Source organism: Nymphaea colorata, chromosome 9 (assembly GCF_008831285.2).
Source record: "Nymphaea colorata isolate Beijing-Zhang1983 chromosome 9, ASM883128v2, whole genome shotgun sequence".
Lineage (NCBI taxonomy): Eukaryota > Viridiplantae > Streptophyta > Magnoliopsida > Nymphaeales > Nymphaeaceae > Nymphaea > Nymphaea colorata.
The window spans coordinates 9,709,748-9,729,032 of record NC_045146.1 but is presented as its reverse complement, the minus strand read 5'-3'; the positions used below and the strand labels follow the sequence as shown (position 1 = coordinate 9,729,032).

The window sequence follows — 19,285 nt, the reverse complement described above, 5'->3', positions numbered from 1 at the left end:
TGGTGCCCACTAGCAGCCAGACTCTCTCTCTCTAAAGATTATCATTAACTCATAAGGATTAGGGTTACATGACTTAAGTAGAGCCCAAAACGGGCTACAAGGCGGGTCGGGTATGGATCCGGACCCGAAACCCACAATCTATCAACACATGTCAAACATGCCAAGCTTGCTAACATTCTTTTCGAATGAAGAAGTACAAAGCCCTTTAGTTAGGACGTCTGCAACTTGATCTTCAGACTTCATATATGGCAGAATCAGCTCCTTTGAGTCAATGCGTTCCCGGATAAAATGACGGTCAATCTCCACATGTTTGGTCCTGTCATGTAGAACTGGATTATTGGCAAGATTAATCGCAGACTTGTTGTCACAGTACATCTTCATTTTATCTCCCAGTTCCACACCAATATCAGTCAAAAGAATCTTCAGCCACAGCATCTCTGTAACCCCCATTGCAACAGCCCTGTACTCAGCCTCAGCACTAGACCTCGAACATACTTCTTGCCTCTTACTTCTCCAAACAACTAGGTTACCTCCAAAAAAGATACAATACCCTGTAGTAGACCTCCTTGTGTCAGTGCAACCTGCCCAATTTGCATCTGAGTAGCCCTCAATAGTAAGTTTGTCTTGTCGAGTATACAGCAGCCCTTTTCCTGGGTCATTCTTTAGATATCCCAACACTCGTTCTGCACTCTTCCAATGACAATCCGTGGGAGCATGCATAAATTGACTTAGCACATTTACCGCATACGTGATATCAGGGCGAGTTAGAGTAAGATAGATAAGCTTACCGACTAGCCTCTGATATCGCCCTTTTCCTTCCTCATCCAGAGTGGTGCCCGTCTTGATACTTATCTTAGTTCCCGACTCCATAGGAGTAAGATAGGGCCTACAACCAAGTTTACCTGTCTCCTTTAGTAAGTCAAGAGTGTACTTCCTTTGATTCATAACCAGCCCTGTCTCTGATCGAGCAATCTCTATCCCCAAAAAGTATCTCAGCTTACCCAGATCCTTGAGGTCGAATTCTTTAGCTAATCTCTCCTTCATCTTTCTGTTTTCTTCTTCATCACTGCCCGTGACAATCATATCATCAACGTAGACAAGGAGAAGACTCACCAGACCATCTCTCTGCTTTATGAATAGGGTATGATCTCCATTTCCTTGCTTGTACCCAGTAGACTTCATAACGATCCTTAGTCTCTCAAACCAAGCTCTAGGAGACTGCTTCAAGCCATACAAAGCTTTCTTGAGGTGACAACATTTTCCCTCTTGAACATACCCGGGAGGCATGCTCATATAGACTTCTTCCTCCAGATGGCCGTTCAAGAACGCATTTTTAACATCAAGCTGGTCCATGCGCCACTTCTTGTGCACAGCAAGAGCAAGAATAACCCTCACAGTCTTCAACTTTGCAACAGGGGCAAAGGTCTCAAGATAGTCGATCCCATACTTTTGGCTGAACCCCTTTGCAACCAGACGAGCTTTATATCGATCTACAGTGCCATCAGGTTTGTACTTCACGTTGTAAACCCACTTAGAGCCAACTAAGTGTGTCCCTTTAGGGATATCAACAACTTCCCATGTTTTGTTCTTAGCTAACGCACCCATCTCCTCCGTCATAGCATGTAACCACTTGGGATCATCCTTAGCATCATCCACCGACCTGGGAATAACAACTTTGGATAAGGTTGTGATAAAACATTTGTAATTTGTACTGAGCTTAGCATAAGAAACAAATCTCTGAATAGGGTGAGAAGTACATGACCTGGTGCCTTTGCGCAAAGCAATAGGGAGCTCTTCATTCGATGGACTTGGGTCATCCGGGGAGATCACAGGATTGGGATTGGTTCTATCCTCATCACCAACATCTTCCACAGTAGCTTTCTCCTTTCTGACATAAACCTTGCCAAACAAGTGATCCCGGGCAACAGTGGGCTGAGCATCCACCGTGACCCCTTCCATATGACTGCCCTTCTCATTACTGACCGTGACCGTGTCAATCACACTGGGACTAACCTTGTAATCCAAAAACTCCATAAACTGAATCAGCTGATTAGAGGAATACTCTTCCCCTTTGTTCCCAAGACACTCCCCCTGAAGAGTATTCATCGGAAAATACGACTCATGTTCATGAAATGTGACATCCCTCGAAACATATACTTTGGAAGTAGTGGGATCCACACATTTATACCCCTTCTGAGTGGAAGAGTACCCCAAGAAAACTCCTTTAATAGACCGTGGATCAAGTTTTTTGAGAGTAGGGCTATGATTATGCACAAAACAACTGCACCCAAAGACACGAGGAGTAAGAGGCCACGGATTCTGAGTAGGCCACAGGGTAGAATAAGGAGACTGACCATCCAGCACTCTAGTAGGCATACGGTTAATGAGATGTGCACTAGTGAGAAGTGCATCACCCCAATACCGCTTCGGGACATGACGTTGGAACATAATGGCCCGGGTAACATTCAATAGATGACGATTTTTACGTTCAGCTATACCATTCTGAGGAGGGGTATAACTACAAGAGGTTTCATGAACAATACCCTTTCCTTTCAAGAATTCATCAAGGGATTGGGAGACATATTCTCTTGCATTATCCGTACGAAAAGCTTGAACAGTAGTATGGAATTGAGTCTCAACAAAGGCAACAAAGTTTTTCACAACTGCTGGAACCTCACTACATTCTCGCAACAAGTACACGAACGTACATCTAGAGTAATCATCAATAAGCGTCAAAAAATAGTGACAACCACCACACGTGGGTACTCCAGAAGGACCCCAAACATCGGAATGAACTAAGGCAAACGGATGAGTGGATTTATTCAAAGAAATAGGGTATGAAGCCCTGACATGTTTAGCCAATTGACACACTTCACAAGCGAAGGAGTCAATGGAGACAGAAGCAAACAAATGAGGAAACAACTTCTTTATTAACTGGAAGGGGAGATGTCCAAGACGCTCGTGCCATCGCAGAACAGTAGATCTATCGTTCACACCAGACAAGTGACCACTCGTGGCAGAAATCAATGCTGAAGCAACTTGTACCGGCAGCCTGTAGAGCCCATCAGTAACCGAACCAATCCCAATCTTCTTCCCCGTCACCAAGTCCTGCAGGGAACAATGATCAGCAGAGGAAATTAGATTACAGTTTAATTCTTTAGTAATACTGCTGACAGAGAGTAAGTTCACAGGAATATTTGGAACATGCAGGGCATTGTGGAGACGGTATTTGTTCAGCAAGGACAAGCTCCCTTTCCCAGCCACAGAGATAGAAGACCCATCTGCCATAGACACGCGTTGCTTGCCAGAGGAAAGTTGATATTCTTGAAAAAGTTTAGAGTCCCCTGTCATGTGGTGAGTGGCTCCACTATCAACAATCCAATCAGCAAGAGTGGGGTTACCTTGATCAGTCGAGGCAACGAGGGCTTGGGCTAGCTGAGCCCCTTCAAACGTGGAGGACTCCGCAGGGGTAGTAGATAGGCGGCTAATGTACGCCTGTAACTCCTTGAGTTGAGCAGGGGACAGCTTGGACTTTGCACCACTAGAAGAATTGCTCTGACTAGAATCAGACCCAGAAGGGCTACGCTTGCCAGAGGGAGGACAACCTCTACCCAGTCTCTTCTCGGGATGAAGATCCCAACAGAAATCCACTGAATGCCCCAACTTGTTGCAATGAGTGCAATGCCGGGCAGGACGCTGCCCAGTCCCTGAGGCACGGCTGACAAAGGCAGAAGGGCCATGACCGATGTCAATATGCATCACCTGGAGACGTTGTTCTTCAGACTCAACACGAGCATATACTTCCTCTATCCCCGGAATCTCATCACCATTAAGAATCTGGCTACGAATAGACTCAAATTCATCCCTCAGGCCTCCCAGAAACAGAAACGTACGGTCCATCCATTCCTTTTCCCAGTAGAGGGAATGATCTGAACCGCACGTCCACTCATCAGTCACATGATAATCTAGCTCCTCCCATTTGGTCTTCAGGGCAGCATAGAAGGCAGCAACAGACAAATCACCATGTGTCAGGGAGTAAATACTACGTTTAATCTGATAGGTGCGCAGATGTCTCTTCTTGCGACCATACATCTTTGCAAGCACAGTCCACATATCAAAAGAGGTCGGCTTCCGCAGAATGAGGGGCTGGATATCGGAGGACACGGAGCAGCGGCGACGGCGGCGGGAATGAGGCAGCGGCGACGGAAGGCAGGCGACGGCGCAACACAGAGGCCACCCACGGTGGCAGAAACCAAGAACGGGCCGAACGGAGGACAGCGGAGGCGCAACAGAAGACGGCGGAACAGAGGACGGCGGCGGCACAGAGGACGGCGGCGGCGGAACAAAGGACGGCGGCGGCAGAGCAGGGCGACGACACAGCAACGGGCAGCAGCGGCGCCGGAACTTCAACGGCGTCGGGCGACGGAAAAACTTGACGATCCTTGGAAAAAACGCTTCTCCAACTTCGGTGGCTCTGATACCATGTAGAAACACGAACCACAAAGAGAGAGTAGAGAACGAACACACAATATACGTGGAAAACCTCGGAAAGAGGTGAAAAACCACGAGGAAGCTCTGACCTAGGGGCTCACTGCAACCCTGAGAGAAAATTATATTTCACTTAATTCAACACTAAACACAAGTGACAATATAAAGAGGGAGAGAGGAGAAGCCGCCTAGGATACCGAGCCCACCTCGGTACCCGCGCCCCATAGAACCGGGTCCAGATATGGACCCGGTTCCCATAACAACATATTCTAACAGGTGTGAATACCAGGGACACCTACAATAGCTAGGACTTTAAAAGGGGTGAGTGAGGCCTAATCGAGCATATTTTGTCTAATGTTTTCCTTAAGTGCATGAACAATTATTTATTTGAGCATGCTAGATTCAAGATTGAATGATTTAGGGCGCACGATAGAGATTTTATTACACTGGAGAAGGTTTATGACTGTTTTGGAGGGGCGAAGAACTATAGATATTTTGTTGGATGTTACGATGCATGTGGGGGGGGGGAGTACTGATGTTGCTTTGTAAGTTAAATTTACGATTTGGAGCAAAGATAGAACATTTAAGTTATTAGGATCCTGTTGTACACAAGGGTGCGAAGGAAACACCCTTTTCTAGGTGAGTTATTTGGAATACGCTATTGCTAGAGAAATAGTATAGTATCATCTTTGAATTGCTAATGGGGAAGTAAAATTGCAAATGATGATGCATCAGCAGGGTGTTAGGTACCTATTGAGTATCTAATTTATTAATAGTGCGTCTAAGGATGCATTTGGGAAGGTTCACACTTACTGACCTTTTAAATATGATAAAAACTTGAAAAAATGTTCTATGGGCTGATTCAACCTATCGGCATCTGCTTGAGTCAATAACCTATGCCTCAATGGTCTTATTTCTTACCTAAACAGATTTTAGAGCGAAATGAATGAAAACTTATCGCTTTGAATTTTTGCAGGTGCACAGGCACGTCGAGTAAACTTTGAGCGACAGGATTCGGAGCTCGAGGCAATTTTGGGCGTTTGTGGCGACGCACAACAGATATATCTAGGTCTAGGCATCGGGACTGCCCGACACCTGAAACCCAAGCCCAGTTCCGACCCGACGTATATATATATATATATATATACAATTAATCATAATAAAATATTATAATTATATATAAAAATCAATAAAAATAATATTAAAAAAATCGAGCCAAACCAGGCTTCGTCGAGCCCACCCAGGCAGCCTAGTGCCTTATTTTATTGGGCCCGAGTCCGAGTTGGGCCAGGTACCGAGTACCTGTCGGGTACCTGGCCCGATACCCAGGCTTAGATATGATGCGCATTCCAAGAAAATCCTTGTATGAGGCCAAATTTAGAGTGTGTTCTTTCTAGGATCGTTGGATCGTATGTGTTTTATTTGAATGATGTGTGATATAATGTGTTCATTGTATTGTCATTGCATGTGTGACAATGATTGATTGTTTTTAAATTATTAATCGATGGCATATGCATGTAGAAGTTATAACTGCTTAGGACATCGAGCCAAGTATCTCCTTGACCCCGATTGTGCATCAGTGAGCATCATAGCATCATATTTGCATAGGACAACTACGAGCCAATCACGGATCCAAACTATTTTTCCGTAGTTCGGCTAAGTTTTTATATGATGTGATTGTTATGTTTGACTGATGTGAATGCTATGAGATTTTCATTTGCATTGTTGTTGAGCAGTGAATTAATTGAATAAACTTGATGGGTAGAAGTATCCATAAAATATAATAGCTAGCTAAGAGTATTGATTGAATGTGCAACCCTCTTATGAAGGCATTTTGAGGTATGGGTGCACTCCTAAAGTGAACCAACCTCGTATGCGAGCTGGTCTCATTGTGAATATGCCCTCATAATGATAAGTTAAGAAAGAATAATTGATGGGAGGCTAGTGGGTTATGCTAATATGTTTGGAATATGTCCTGCCCTCGCAACTAGTCTCACCTACTTAGAGCGCAAGCGGTGCAAGGCCCCAAGATATCATTGCGAGATGTGCTTGGAGCATTGAACTCCCGCCTTCCCAACCTAGGTATCCTAGGGAAGGTTGAGCAACTCTCATTGGAATTCACACATCCATGCTATAGCGTGAATAGATCCGTATCGTTTCGAGCCACCACGAGGGTTGTCTTCCAACTCTAGGTCGCCTGTGGTGTGCACACGCCTGTGTTTGCACCCACAAGAGCTGTCAATTCATTGAATCAAATGTAAATGAAATGAATGTAAATGAAACGAATGTGAATGACGTGATTGTGCTTAAATTGAATATGATGTGTGGATTGTGGTTATTAAGAGATCCCTGCATACTATGGAACATGTGAGAGACTCCCATGTCAAGTCATATGATTACATGCACGTATCATGATAGCATAGTGATTATGTTTCCATATATGTTATATTTTATATTTGGGCCCTTACCTTAGAGGGTTATGGATTTATCTGGTTTATTGTTATACTGTGAAAACTAAGCCTTCTGTTTTTTTTTTTTAATTTTGGTGGACCCAGGGCACCAAGTTGATCAGATGGCTCCTTTTACATCCTACTGAGGAGATTTTGCATTTTTAGTTGTGCCGGCGCGTCATGTTTTGGTCTCATTGATGTTTTGTTTTTGTTAGACATCGATGTTGAGGTGTTGAGAGCATATTTGTCATGTGTGTCATTGATAAATATGAAGTCATTTTGTATGAACTGAATTTGTTACATAGCCATGATTTTTCATTTGCCAACATCCAACAGCCAGCATATTTCAATTTTCCAATTTTCTCAATACATATGAGGGCTTGAAATCAGCCGAATGTTGCTAGATGACAAAATATGTGAAAACCATCGCTAAAAATACCATGTAAAAGCACTAGCAAGGGTTTATGATATAACAACATTATATATATATATATAATGAGAGAGAGAGATGTACGAAGGGAACCATGAATTTGTTAAGAAAACAAGAAAAATAAGGTCACTAATGCTTTGGAGAAGTCAATCAAGTGATCAACTGATTCAAATGTAACATGACAATTCAATGTCATTCCTTAAGAATCTTCATGAACATAATTACAGTCCATTCTATATACATTGTTAATTCATGAAAAAAAGTGCTTGTTCATAATATAGGTCGCACTTTTGTTTTGACAACAAGGTTTTGATAGTGACTCCAAGTGAATTTTCATTCTTCAAGAAGGCTCTTCATATGAGTTATTTAAATACTTGTCAATGAAGCCCCGTATTGTACCTATGTTGATGAAAGAAATATCATACATTGCTTCTTGCAGCGTAAGAAGCAAGGGTCTACTAATACTATTATAAAACACAACTAATGGAGTGACTATTACTAGGATCGTCCCCCTTCCCACCTTGCTTCAGTATAGGCAATATATGTTAGAATTTATAATGTAAGTATACATACATGTTTTGATATCTACTATCATATAACTTAAACTCCTAGCTGTTTGATGTATGATTTGTATATATAAATATATGTGTGTATACATAGGAGTTCTTATATCTAATTTTTTCTGTATTTTTTGTGCCTTTTTCTGAACTTTTTTCTTTTTTTATTCTACAAAGGAAATAGCTGTTGGGAGTTCCCAACAGCTAGATTTCTAGCCGTTGGGATAGCCATTGGGAGCTCCAACAGCCACTTCCTCTTCCTCCTTTCTTCTTTATTTCTTGTATAAATAGGGCACTTGGGACCTTTGTTATATTATGGCTTTTTAGCCTCTTTTTGTATACTTTGTCAAGATTAATACATTCTTCTTCTCCTCAAGTTTGAGGTTCTTTGTGTGTGTGTTATTTATTGAAGTTATTGGAAGCTTCAAGAGTGTTTCTCTTGAAGCATTTGACTTGACAAGTTTGGGCCTGATTTACAATATATTCATCACTTCTTATCCTGAATAAGGATATAAATTTTTATATTTTCCACTTTTCAAGGGATTTTAACTCGTACGTGAAGGCATTTATCCAATACAGATGAGTCTTAATTTCAATAGATTCTATAGAAGAATAGAATCAATGGATAGTTATAAAATATGAATTAAACTTAGGTTAAACTTAGAGAGAACAGTGTGAAGCAAACCTTTGAGGTTTCGACTAAGGACTGAGGAACACTTACATAACATTTCTGCATTTTTCAAACTCCAGGTGTTCTAACGCAATATTTTCATTTTGGGCATTTTTTAATATCGTGATTCTTCTTTCCTCATTTTTCCTTTTTGCCCGTTCTTAACATGACAAAAAAGGTGATGTTTGTGACAATGACAATAATAATAATCACAGCCATATATATATATATATATAATATATATATATATACTGCATCCCATTTACCAAATTTTCTTCAAATACTGTCACTGACCTTTCTCACCGTATTCAGATCTATGTGAGATAGGCTTTATAAATAATTATGGACAAAAGTTTGCATGAAAGGTACAAAATACAAATAAGGACTCCACAACCACCATCAAATACACCATCCGAATTTACATACCGTAATTGTGACATGCGAACCCTCAGCAACTGGTATATCCTGCCTCTGAGCCACCTCCAGCTAAAATCGAAAAAAAGGCAAACTCTCAAACACACAAGGGCAACAGTTTTTGCAGAAAAACAAACTATGACCTGCACGGTGTCAACTTTACTGTTTATAGAGTGAAACTTGAAGTGATAAAGGCACAAAGCACATTTCTGTACTAATCTTTCTTGGGAAAAAAAAATTGCTTTTGTTGTTTTAGTCTTTCATCTAATAAAAGGAATACATGTTCTAAATGAAATATTTGCATAAACTGAACAACTTGCTACCCAAGTTTTTAAATTGATGGATGAACCATACCAAATGCAGGGCATTCCGTGTGGCAAGTGTTGTATAAACATTTCCAAATATTGTTGTAAGTCCAATAACCTGCAGCTCAGGTGACTGAAGAGCCAAGAATATGGCCATTGCATCATCTGCATAATCGGAATGGCGAAAACTGCTTGGTCACACCTTTTGCTTTTCAGGTTCTTTGCAACATAAGAGCATTTAAGATCAATTCTTTTGCACAATTCACAACTTTGTTGATTGAAAAAGCTGTGCTCTTTTCTCCCGAAAACATCAATCTAACTGTGATTCCCAATTAGTTGACCATGCAGATACCAGTCACTCTTTAAGGTTGAGTTAAATGACTTTAGTAGTCAAAATCCCAACTAAACAGCGCACTAGTCTGACTAGTCAGTTGAGTTAGTTGTCAACTGATTTATGTTGAGAAATCAGCAGCTAGTTGGTCAGTGTCAAGCTAGGCAGCCAATCGATTTAATCATTGGTGAGCTAACTAAGCCCTGATCCTTTTTCTGAGTATATACATTATTTATTACTTATTTATAATCAATCAGCTTGGACCAACTAGCACAGACTAGTTCTGAATCTTCTGACTAGTCTTTTTAGGGCCTTGAACGTACTTTGCCCAACTTCCAATTTGACAACTTAGAAAAAAATTCACATTGTTGAGATTGAAACTAGATTGCACAGGTAAACAACTGAAACAATTACATATCACATATAGACCAACAAAAGCGAATATAAATGATGCAATAATATCATAAAAATTATTTAAATCTATTAATCTTATTGAATTAAAATCTTGGGGTACATCAACGATATAATTGAAACATATTAATCGAGCCAAAAAATAGTAAAATAGTTAACAAATATATGATGTTCAATGTGCCATACACATTTATTTGATTTTATAAGCTAGTTAAAAATTAAAATGGATCAACTGTGAATAAGGTTTACCTCTATCTGGAGTACTTAGTTTTTAGTACCAGCATGAGAATGACATAATGGCCTGAAATTGTGACCTGTATATATAGTTAACAAATACAAGATGTTCAATGTGCCACACACATTTATTTGATTTTATAAGCTAGTTAAAATGGATCAAATGTGGATACGGTTTACCTCTATCTGGAGTACATAGTTTTCAGTACCAGTATGAGAATGACATAATGGCCTGAAATTGCGACCTTTATATATATATATATATATATATATATATATATATATATATATATATATATATATATATATATATATATAAATATAAAATATTTGCTCGCTTTTGTGAAGGCTATACAACACAGGTCTGGCGTCATGAGTGCCTTTTTTTTACTCATCTTGGAGATTGTCTTTTACTTGATTTCTTCTCTATTGGAGCAGTGCTTTTATAACATTGATTTCTAGATCTTGAATTTTAAGCTCTACTTCATCTCACAATCACACCTACATGCAGTTGAACCTCCTATGACAACCAACAATAGCAAGTTGTCTATGTTCTTCCGGTTGTAAAGATATTCCACCAAAGACATTGGCCCTTTCGTGAGGTTATTTCCTCTAAATATATAATTATATTCAGACGTTTGTGAATATTTGCAAAGTGAAAACATTTTGTCCAAGCACATAATTCAGCAACAATGAAAATAAATGATGCAGAGGCCTGATCATTCTTCATCTGTCAGACAAACTCAGGAGTTCATATGAGAAATACAACAGACCCTTTTCAGTCTTCTCTTTGTCAAATTAGCTTAAAACAGCATAAATCAACAACACAAAAGGTCAAAAAGAGAGCTTAAACACAAATACTGTCTCACAAGAGAAAAGAGTGCACTAAGGTACTCAATTTTAAAAAGAATAAACACAGATGAAACTGTGGGCAAGAAAGCTTACCACAGATAGAGTTATCATCTTTGCAGAGAAGTGGACTAGCCGTTGGGAGCTAACCAACAGCAAGCATGCATCAGCCGATACAAACCAGAAAAGAAGGCGGATGAAGTAACAGCATTATAAGGATTCAATTAAGTTAATCAAAACAAGAATGCTTAATCCCTTGCAGAAGACCACAAGGTATGATATTTCAGGGACAAATCTCAGATGCAGAGAAGGGCAACTGAAACTACAAACTGAAGATAATTGCTAGGATGCGACAAAGACGTTTAATGATTCGCACATCAGAGGTATTGCATGTGGGCGCAGACACACATTTTTATTTACCATGACGATTGGGATGAGAATAGCTACAAAGATGGAAGGTAGAAAGGTGTCCAGGACACCAAGGCCGGTTTTTCGAAGAGATCCTAGTCCTTGTAAGGTCAAGGTTCTGATGGATTTACTTTTCTGAGTGTCTTTACAACATTCTGACTTTCTTTACTTTGAATTTGAATTTCTCGTTCACCCAGTAATGGAATCTTAAGAAAGGGGACCCTATAGCGCATTGCATTTTCTGGAACATCAGATATTTCAGAGGAAATATTGTCCTACTGGCGCTTCATTTCTCTAACCTGCTAGTCTTGCTCAATTCCTATAGCTGTTTATAACTAAGTTTAACTGACAAGAAAGAACAACGCACAAAAGTCTTGGTACCATATGTTCGCAATACTTATTCCATGCCCGTTTATATGAATTCAAACTGAAGAAACTGATGATAATCCTTTAGTTCATTCAACCTTGATGGGAGAAGTTTAACGTGCAGAATAAAAGTAAATTTATTGTAAAGTAACAATTTCCCCGACTTTCTCTTGAAACATAACGAGGGTGCCAAATTTCCTTTAAAGATTTCCAGGAGTACAGGAAGATGATATTACCAGATATCAGCTGCTTAGTTCTATTATTTGCTAGATGAACAAATCCCTCTCTAGTCCAACAAGAGAAAGAATTGTAAATGTATAAAGGGCGAGAGGTGAAACAAAAGTACTGTTACGCTAAGATCCTCATCATCAAGAAAAGAAGGCGCAAGTCCAAGTGAATGGGTTACCAATTCCTGGATCTGTGTCAATGATGATTTTCTTCTTCATCTCGAGCTCAACCATGTCTTGTGTATGAGAGAGAGAGGGCCCCGAATGTTCAGCCCCAATAATTTGGGCACGGCTTTCGTTCATACAAAGAAGAGCAGACTCACGGTACACGGAGATGGGAAACCCGGTTTTGTCTTGAAGGCCTCTCACTAAAAAAAGTTTTCCGGCCGTGCCGCCCATAAAATATGTATCCAGTCTTATTTTTTGACATCATATTTTCTAACAGAACAAAAAATTGGTGCTTGTGCTTTTACTTTATGTACCGTTTGCTCCCTTAGAAGTTAGAAACAAAGTTGTGGAATGTCAATTAATTTGGAATTGGGGAAAATGACAAGAAAACCAACGTTTCCGAAATTTGTTTGCAAATATGCTGGAAAAAGATTCGAAGGGGTTTGAAGGAACTCATGAAATTCAGATAATTGGGATGTAAATCTTTATTTAGAATTTCATAGAAAAGCTGTGAGGCACTCATGTAATGTTTTTAAAAGCACGCCAACTGTTTTCAAATTACGTGAAACATTTTGGACCTTACCGAAAATTTCTACCCAATGATATAACCAAAGGTGCAACTTCAGCTTCTTCTTCTGTTTTTTTTCATTTTCAACACGTACTTCTCTTCTCTTCCGTCCGAGTCTCCGACCATGAAACCCTATGCATAAATCGAGGGTTTCCGATTCAACCTTCTCTGTCCCTTTTTTTTTCCTTTTTTTTACACTTGAAAAAAGGGGCTCCAGGAGCAGCCTTGCCAGCGCAATCCTCTACACAGTAGCTGTTTTTTTTTCTTTCAACTTGGTCTTTCCAGCAACCCCTTTCTGTTGCAACGATCATATTTTTCGCCAAGGTAGTGTTTGATGGCTGGAAATCTGAAATTAGAAATATATTTCTTGAAAAAATGGAATGAAAAAAATCTTTCTCATTTCCAATTTTGATGTGTGTGTAATGACTAATTCTTAGTTTGATGAAATAGAAATATATTTCCAGGTTTAGGAAAAAAAGGGAGCGAGGGAGGAAGAAGGGAAGGAGGGAGGATGAAGAAGGAGGAAAGAGGAAGAAGGAGGAAGAAGGGAAGGATGGGGAGGAAGAAGAGAGCGAGGGAGGTGGAGGACACTTCAGCTTCTCCATGACTTGCTTCCTCCGCCTTCCTACCTCCGCCTTCTTCCTCCTCCCTCGTTTCTTTCTTCCTCCGCCTCCCTACTTCCTCCTCCCTCTTCTTCCTCTGCCTCTCTTCTTCCTCCTCTCTCCTTTCCTTTTTATGCCGCCTCCCTTCTTCCTCCTCCCTCCTTCCTTTCTTCCTCCACCTTCTTGCTTCCTCCTCCCTCCTTCCCTTCTTCCTCCTTCTTCCTCATCCCTCCTTCCCTTCTTCCTCCTCTGTCCTTCCCTTCTTCATCCGCCTCCCTGCTTCCTCCTCCGCCTCCCTTCTTCCTCCTCCCTCCGCCTCCTTCCCTTCTTCCTCCTCCCTCCTTCCTCCTCCTTCCTCCTCGTCCCTTCTCCCTCCTTCCTTTCTTCCTCCCTGTCCCTTCTTCCTCCCCAACGGTTAAAAAAAAGACCGGAAAAATATTTTCGGCTCTCAGCTGGAATAATATTTCCGAAAATTTTTCCTGTTTTGAGCCCCAACGGTCAAAAAAAAATTCCATGTTTGATGAAACTGGAAAAATTTTGAAAATTTGAAATAAATTTCCTATGCTACAGTAAAATTCCAGCCTATCAAACAATACCCAATGGATTTGTTAGAAATTTCTTCTCGAATCAACTCCAACAAAAAAAAAATTTCTTCCTTCGATTTCAAATTTTAAAATTTTATATCTTATTGTGTACAGGCAGTTCCCAAGCAAGCAAACATGTCGTTAGTATCCTTTTGATATTTTAGGATGATCTGCTTATTAATTCAAAACATATCTGAAATAGATTTCCTATTATCGAGCTGTCCTCTTTAAGTTAGCATCTAAGCAACCAACTACATCAAATGGCCCATCTTGAGATATGTCAAGATGTAGTTTTTGTGCCTTGCAAATATCACATAACTATCTTTACATTCTTACAATGTGTCATGCTTGGGTTAGATTGACATCTTCCAAGCACTCTCACACCCAAAGAAATATCAAGTCTAATGCAAGTTTGCACAACAGTGCTACCAACTGCTAATGCATATAGAATGTTGTTCATTTGTGTCTTTTCATATATATCATTTCGGCAATCATTCAAACTTGGTTTATCCCTTTTACGTGTAGAAGATGAAGTGGTAGAGCACTTCTTCATCTTATATCTCTTAAGTACTTTATTGATGGATGTAGTTTGAAAGAGAATTGCTTGTTTCTATCTTGATGGATCTGAACGCCAAGAATATAAGATGTGCCACTCATATTTTTCATTTCAAAACGAAATTCAAGAAATTTGTTTGGTTTCTGTTAGCATTTATATATCATTAGTTGCAAACATAATGTCATCAACATATAATATCAAAATTATGAATTTGTTCACAGTATTCTCAAGATAGATACATTGATCAATGTTTTTTTTTTATACCCAAAAGTCACAATGACTTTCGAAATTTTGATATATTATTATCAAGAGGTTTGTTTAAGTTCATAAATTGACTGATTAAGCTTGCGAACTAAATGATTTATATTGTTCTCATAAACCTTTATGAGGTTGATCACTATATATTTCTTCATCTAGATCATTATTCATGACAGTCGTATTAACATTCATCTAGTATAACTCTAAGTTAAAATGAGCTATGAAGTCAAGAAATATTCTCTTTGACTCTTTAGTTCATACAGGAGAGTACATTTCATTATAGTCTGTCTTTCATTTGGATGAGCCCTTCAACAACTAGTCATATTGTTGTTGTAACACTCGACTTTTTTAGGGTGGGCCAGGTCGGGTCCACACCCGGACCCGAACCCACTTGCATGAAGAGCCCGTCGTGCGAGAGGCTCTTCTCTCGCTCCTTCTCCCTTGTCTTTCCCTCTTCTTCCTCTTTGCCTTTTTCCTCTGGCTCGACCGTGTGAGAACAGGAGGCAGACGAGGGTGCAGCAACGACGCTTGGGCCAGCGGAGGAAGGGTGACAGCGGCGGTGGCGCTGGTAAGCCCTATCGACCTCTCTTTGCCTCTTCATGTCCTTTCTATCTTCTTTTCTTTCTCCTCCTCCCTCCTGCACAACCCTCTCCCCTCTCCGTCAGCGCCCTCTTTTCCCGTGCGCTCTATCCCTCTCTGCTCGAGCTCTTTCCCGTCTCCTTCTCTCCATCTCCCCCATTTCCCCCGCTCGTTTTCCCCTCTCTGTTCGTCTCTCCTTTCTGTCTGAACCCTCTCTGCCCACGCTCTCTCTCCCTTGCCACGCTTCCCCTCTCTCGCTCATGTTGTCTCACTCCCTCAACCATCCTTTTTCTCTGCTCTAGCTCTCTCCCTCACCCGAACCCTTGGTTCCCCCTCTTCTCCCTCACATGCGCAGCCTCACTCCCATCTTATTGTGCCCTTATTCACTCGTTTTCAGCCTCCCTCACAACTACCGTGGACCTCTTTTAACGACAGACTCTTCTCTTAAACCACCTTTCCGTTGATTTTGACTTTTTGGTGGTTGTTGGATTGGATTGCAGTTGGAGATGTGTGAGAAGGCGTTGGTGGTGGCGGCATTGTATGATTTTAGCCGCTAGGGAACCACTCGAACTCTTGAGGTGACTATCGGGAGCATTGCAGTAGTTTAGACTCTAAATTTAGGATGAACGAGGCCTAATCGAGCCTAAATTGTCGAATATTTGTTGTTAGTACATGTATAATTATTAATTGAACATGCTAGATTTAAGATTTGATGAATTAGAATGCATGTTAGTGATGTTACTATTTTGGGGAAAGTTTAAAATTATTTTGAGAATGACGAGAATCCACGTGTATATCTATCTCTTTAGCATGATGGGTTGATTTTCGAAGCGATTAGGAAACATGGTAGAGATTTGATGTGGTTGAGAAGATTTAGAACCATTTTTTGGAACATATGGCACATACTATTGTGAATATATGAATTGTGGCGTTATTTGTGAAAGAATACGTGAGTTGAGTGTAACTATTGGGAAGTCGCCTCAACTATGAAAACAAGAGAAAAGTGTATTAGTGATTGGTTGAATCGAAAGCTCGGAACATAGATCGTTTGGTGACAACCTCAAGGGTTGAAAAGAGACATTTTGAAGGGCTTTGTGGGTCGAAACCCTCTTGAAGCGATGACATGCCTCAATGATTGTATTGTCATATTTGTATTAATTGTAAAATGATGTGATTAGAGAACTTATCACTTAACTGTATTTGCAGGTACACCGAACACTTCAAGTAGACCTTGAGCAATGCAGTTTGTAGCTCGAGGTATTTTAAAGTGTTTTGTGGACGCGCGACAGGTATGGTGACATTCCAGGTGAATTCCTGCCTGGGGTCAAATGGTGAATGTGTGTTTTCAGGATTATGGGATCCTATGATTGTGATGTGATTGGGTTGATTGTGTTGTGAGTGAATGTATGCATGCATATGAATGATTTGTTATGTGATAAGTTTGTTTTGAAAAGCCATTAGAAGTTTGTTTTGAAAATTACTACACAATTGCATGTGCATACTAGAAGTGATAACTGTTTATGATAGATGAGGTGGGGTATCTAGTCGAGTAACTCCTCGACTCCGGTTGTGCATTAGAGAGTATTATAGAATGATAATTGCATAGAACAGCTACGAGCCAATAACGGATCGAGACTACTCTCCGGGATTCATCTAAGTTTTGAAAGATGTGATTGATGTATTTGATAAATGTGAATGTTGTGATTTGTTGCATATGTATTACCGTGGGCAATAATGCAATTGAATGAGATTGAAGAGTAGTTGTACCCATAATGTGATGATGGCCAGCTAAGAATGTTAATAATATGTGTAGCCCTAGTGTGGAGGCATTTGGAGGTATGGGTGCACTCGTGGAGTGAACCAACCTCATGAGCTAGCCGAGCATTTTGTGAATGTGTTTTCATAATGATAAGTAAGAAAGAATAAGAGATGAGAAGCCAGTGGGATGTGACAATGTGTTTGGGAGTTGTCTCACCTTCGCCATTGGTCTCGCTTGTTCAAAGCGCAGGTTGTAACACTCGTTTTCTGGGCAGGTCGGGTTGGAGTGGGTCCAGACCCGGACCCGCAACTTACCCCCGTGAGAGCCCAACAGGAGGGCTCTTCTCCCTTGTTTTCCTTACCGTCTCCCTCTCCTTCCTCTCCGTCTCTTCCTTTCAACAAACACATCACAAAGAAGAAGTAGGCGGAAGAGATGGCAGCAGTGGAGAAGGTGAAGGGCGACGGCAGTGGTGGCGCATAGGTAAGCCACCAGTTTCCCTCTCTGCCGCACGGCCTCCTCTTGCGCAGTCTCTCCCCTTCCGTTTTTTTTTTCTGTTGTTTCTATCCCTCTCCCCCTCTACTCAAGCTCTCACTCCCACACTCTCTCATCCTCTCTGCTGCCCACTCTCCCTTTTTCCCCCATTAGTTTTTCTTGCTGTTTTGGGGCTGTTGGCTTCGATTTCAGTTGGGAACACATCATTTTCCCCTCATACCAGTGAAGTAAAAGCATTGGTGGTGAAGGCAGCGATCAATCGTTGACGTTGGAGCTCAATCGAACTCTTGAAGTGGCTGCCGGGAGCGCTAAGACAGTTTGAATTCTTAGATTGGGGTGAGAAAAGCCTAATTGAGCTTAGATTGTTGTAAATTTTTTATTGGAGTACGTATAATTATTGTTTGAGCATGCTAGAATTAAAAATTGATGATTTAGAAGACATGCTAGAGATGTCGCTATTTTGGGAAAGTTTATGCCCATTTTGAGATGGACGAGGAGCTATGTGTATAAGTGTTTTTCTAGCATGATGTGTTGATTTTCGAAGCAATAGGAAAGCATGGTAGAGATTGTGATGTTGTGGGAAGGTTTAGAACTGTTTTAGCAAGCTTGGGAAATAAGCTTCTATTGTTGTTCATATGCGTTGTATGTTGAGAATCTTAATTGTAGGGAAGACGCCTCAACTAAAGAAAATTAATGAGAAATGTATTAGTGTTGGATTGATCGAAGCATTGAATTTTGATGCTTGGGGGCAACGTCAAAAAGTTGGGAGGAGGCCTATTGGAGGGCTTGTAGGTCGACACTACCCGTCGACACCTTCTTGAGGCGATGACATGTGTCTCGATGATTTTGTTTTATATTTATATGGATTGTGTAGCTAACTTGTAGAAATTTTATCTTTGCTTATGTCTGCAGGTACACCGAGCACGTCCCGTCGACCTTGAGTGACCAGATTCGAAGCTCGAGGCATTTTGAAGAGTTTTGAGGGCACGCGACAGGTATGGTGGCATTCCAGGCAAATCCCTGCCTGGGGCCAATTTGTGAATGTGTGTTCCAGGATCGTTGGATCCTCGGATTGTAATGTGTTTGAATGAATGTATGTGATTAGTTTTGTTTTTGTTAAATGACTATGCAATTTCATGTGCATGCTAGAATTGATAACTGCGTAGTACAGATGAGGTGAGGTATCAAGTCGAGTATCTCCTCGACCCCAATTATGCATTAGAAAGCATTTTATAATGATAATTGCCTAGGACAAACACGAGCCAATCACAGATTGAGACTACTCTTCGTGGTTTGGCCAAGTTTTGAAAGATGTGACTGATGAGTGTGATTGTGAATGTTGTGATTTGTTGTATATGCATTGCCATGGGCAATGATGCAATTGAATGAATTAAAGGGTAGTTGTAGCCGTATTGTTATGACGGCTAGCTAAGATTGTTAATGTTATGTGTAGCCCTCGTGTGAAGGCAATTGGAGGTGTGGGTACACTTGTGAAGTGAACCAACCTCATGAGCTAGCCAGTCATCTTGTGAATGATTTGTCATGTGACAACTTTTGTTTTGGAAAGCTATTAGAAGCT

At 40.7% G+C, this 19,285-nt stretch overlaps 1 protein-coding gene across 3 annotated transcripts in view; it reads right to left on the bottom strand.

Annotated features, from left to right (window-relative positions):
• The window catches only part of LOC116260385 (probable uridine nucleosidase 2), a 58,243-nt gene extending 45,715 nt beyond the window's left edge, over positions 1–12,528 (bottom strand). Inside the window, exons 1-3 of one of the 3 annotated variants that reach the window (XM_031638696.2) lie at positions 12,320–12,528; positions 9,364–9,479; positions 9,022–9,081 (exon numbers count right to left, since the gene is read on the bottom strand). In XM_031638696.2, coding sequence (XP_031494556.1) covers positions 9,022–9,081; positions 9,364–9,479; positions 12,320–12,443 — 300 coding nt within the window. In that variant the 5' untranslated portion in view covers positions 12,444–12,528. Of the gene's footprint in view, positions 1–9,021; positions 9,082–9,363; positions 9,480–11,235; positions 12,280–12,319 lie in introns of those variants that run through there. The other 2 variants (XM_031638695.2, XM_050079402.1) reach the window with 2 other exon arrangements.
• Between the last annotated feature and the right edge of the window lie 6,757 nt (positions 12,529–19,285).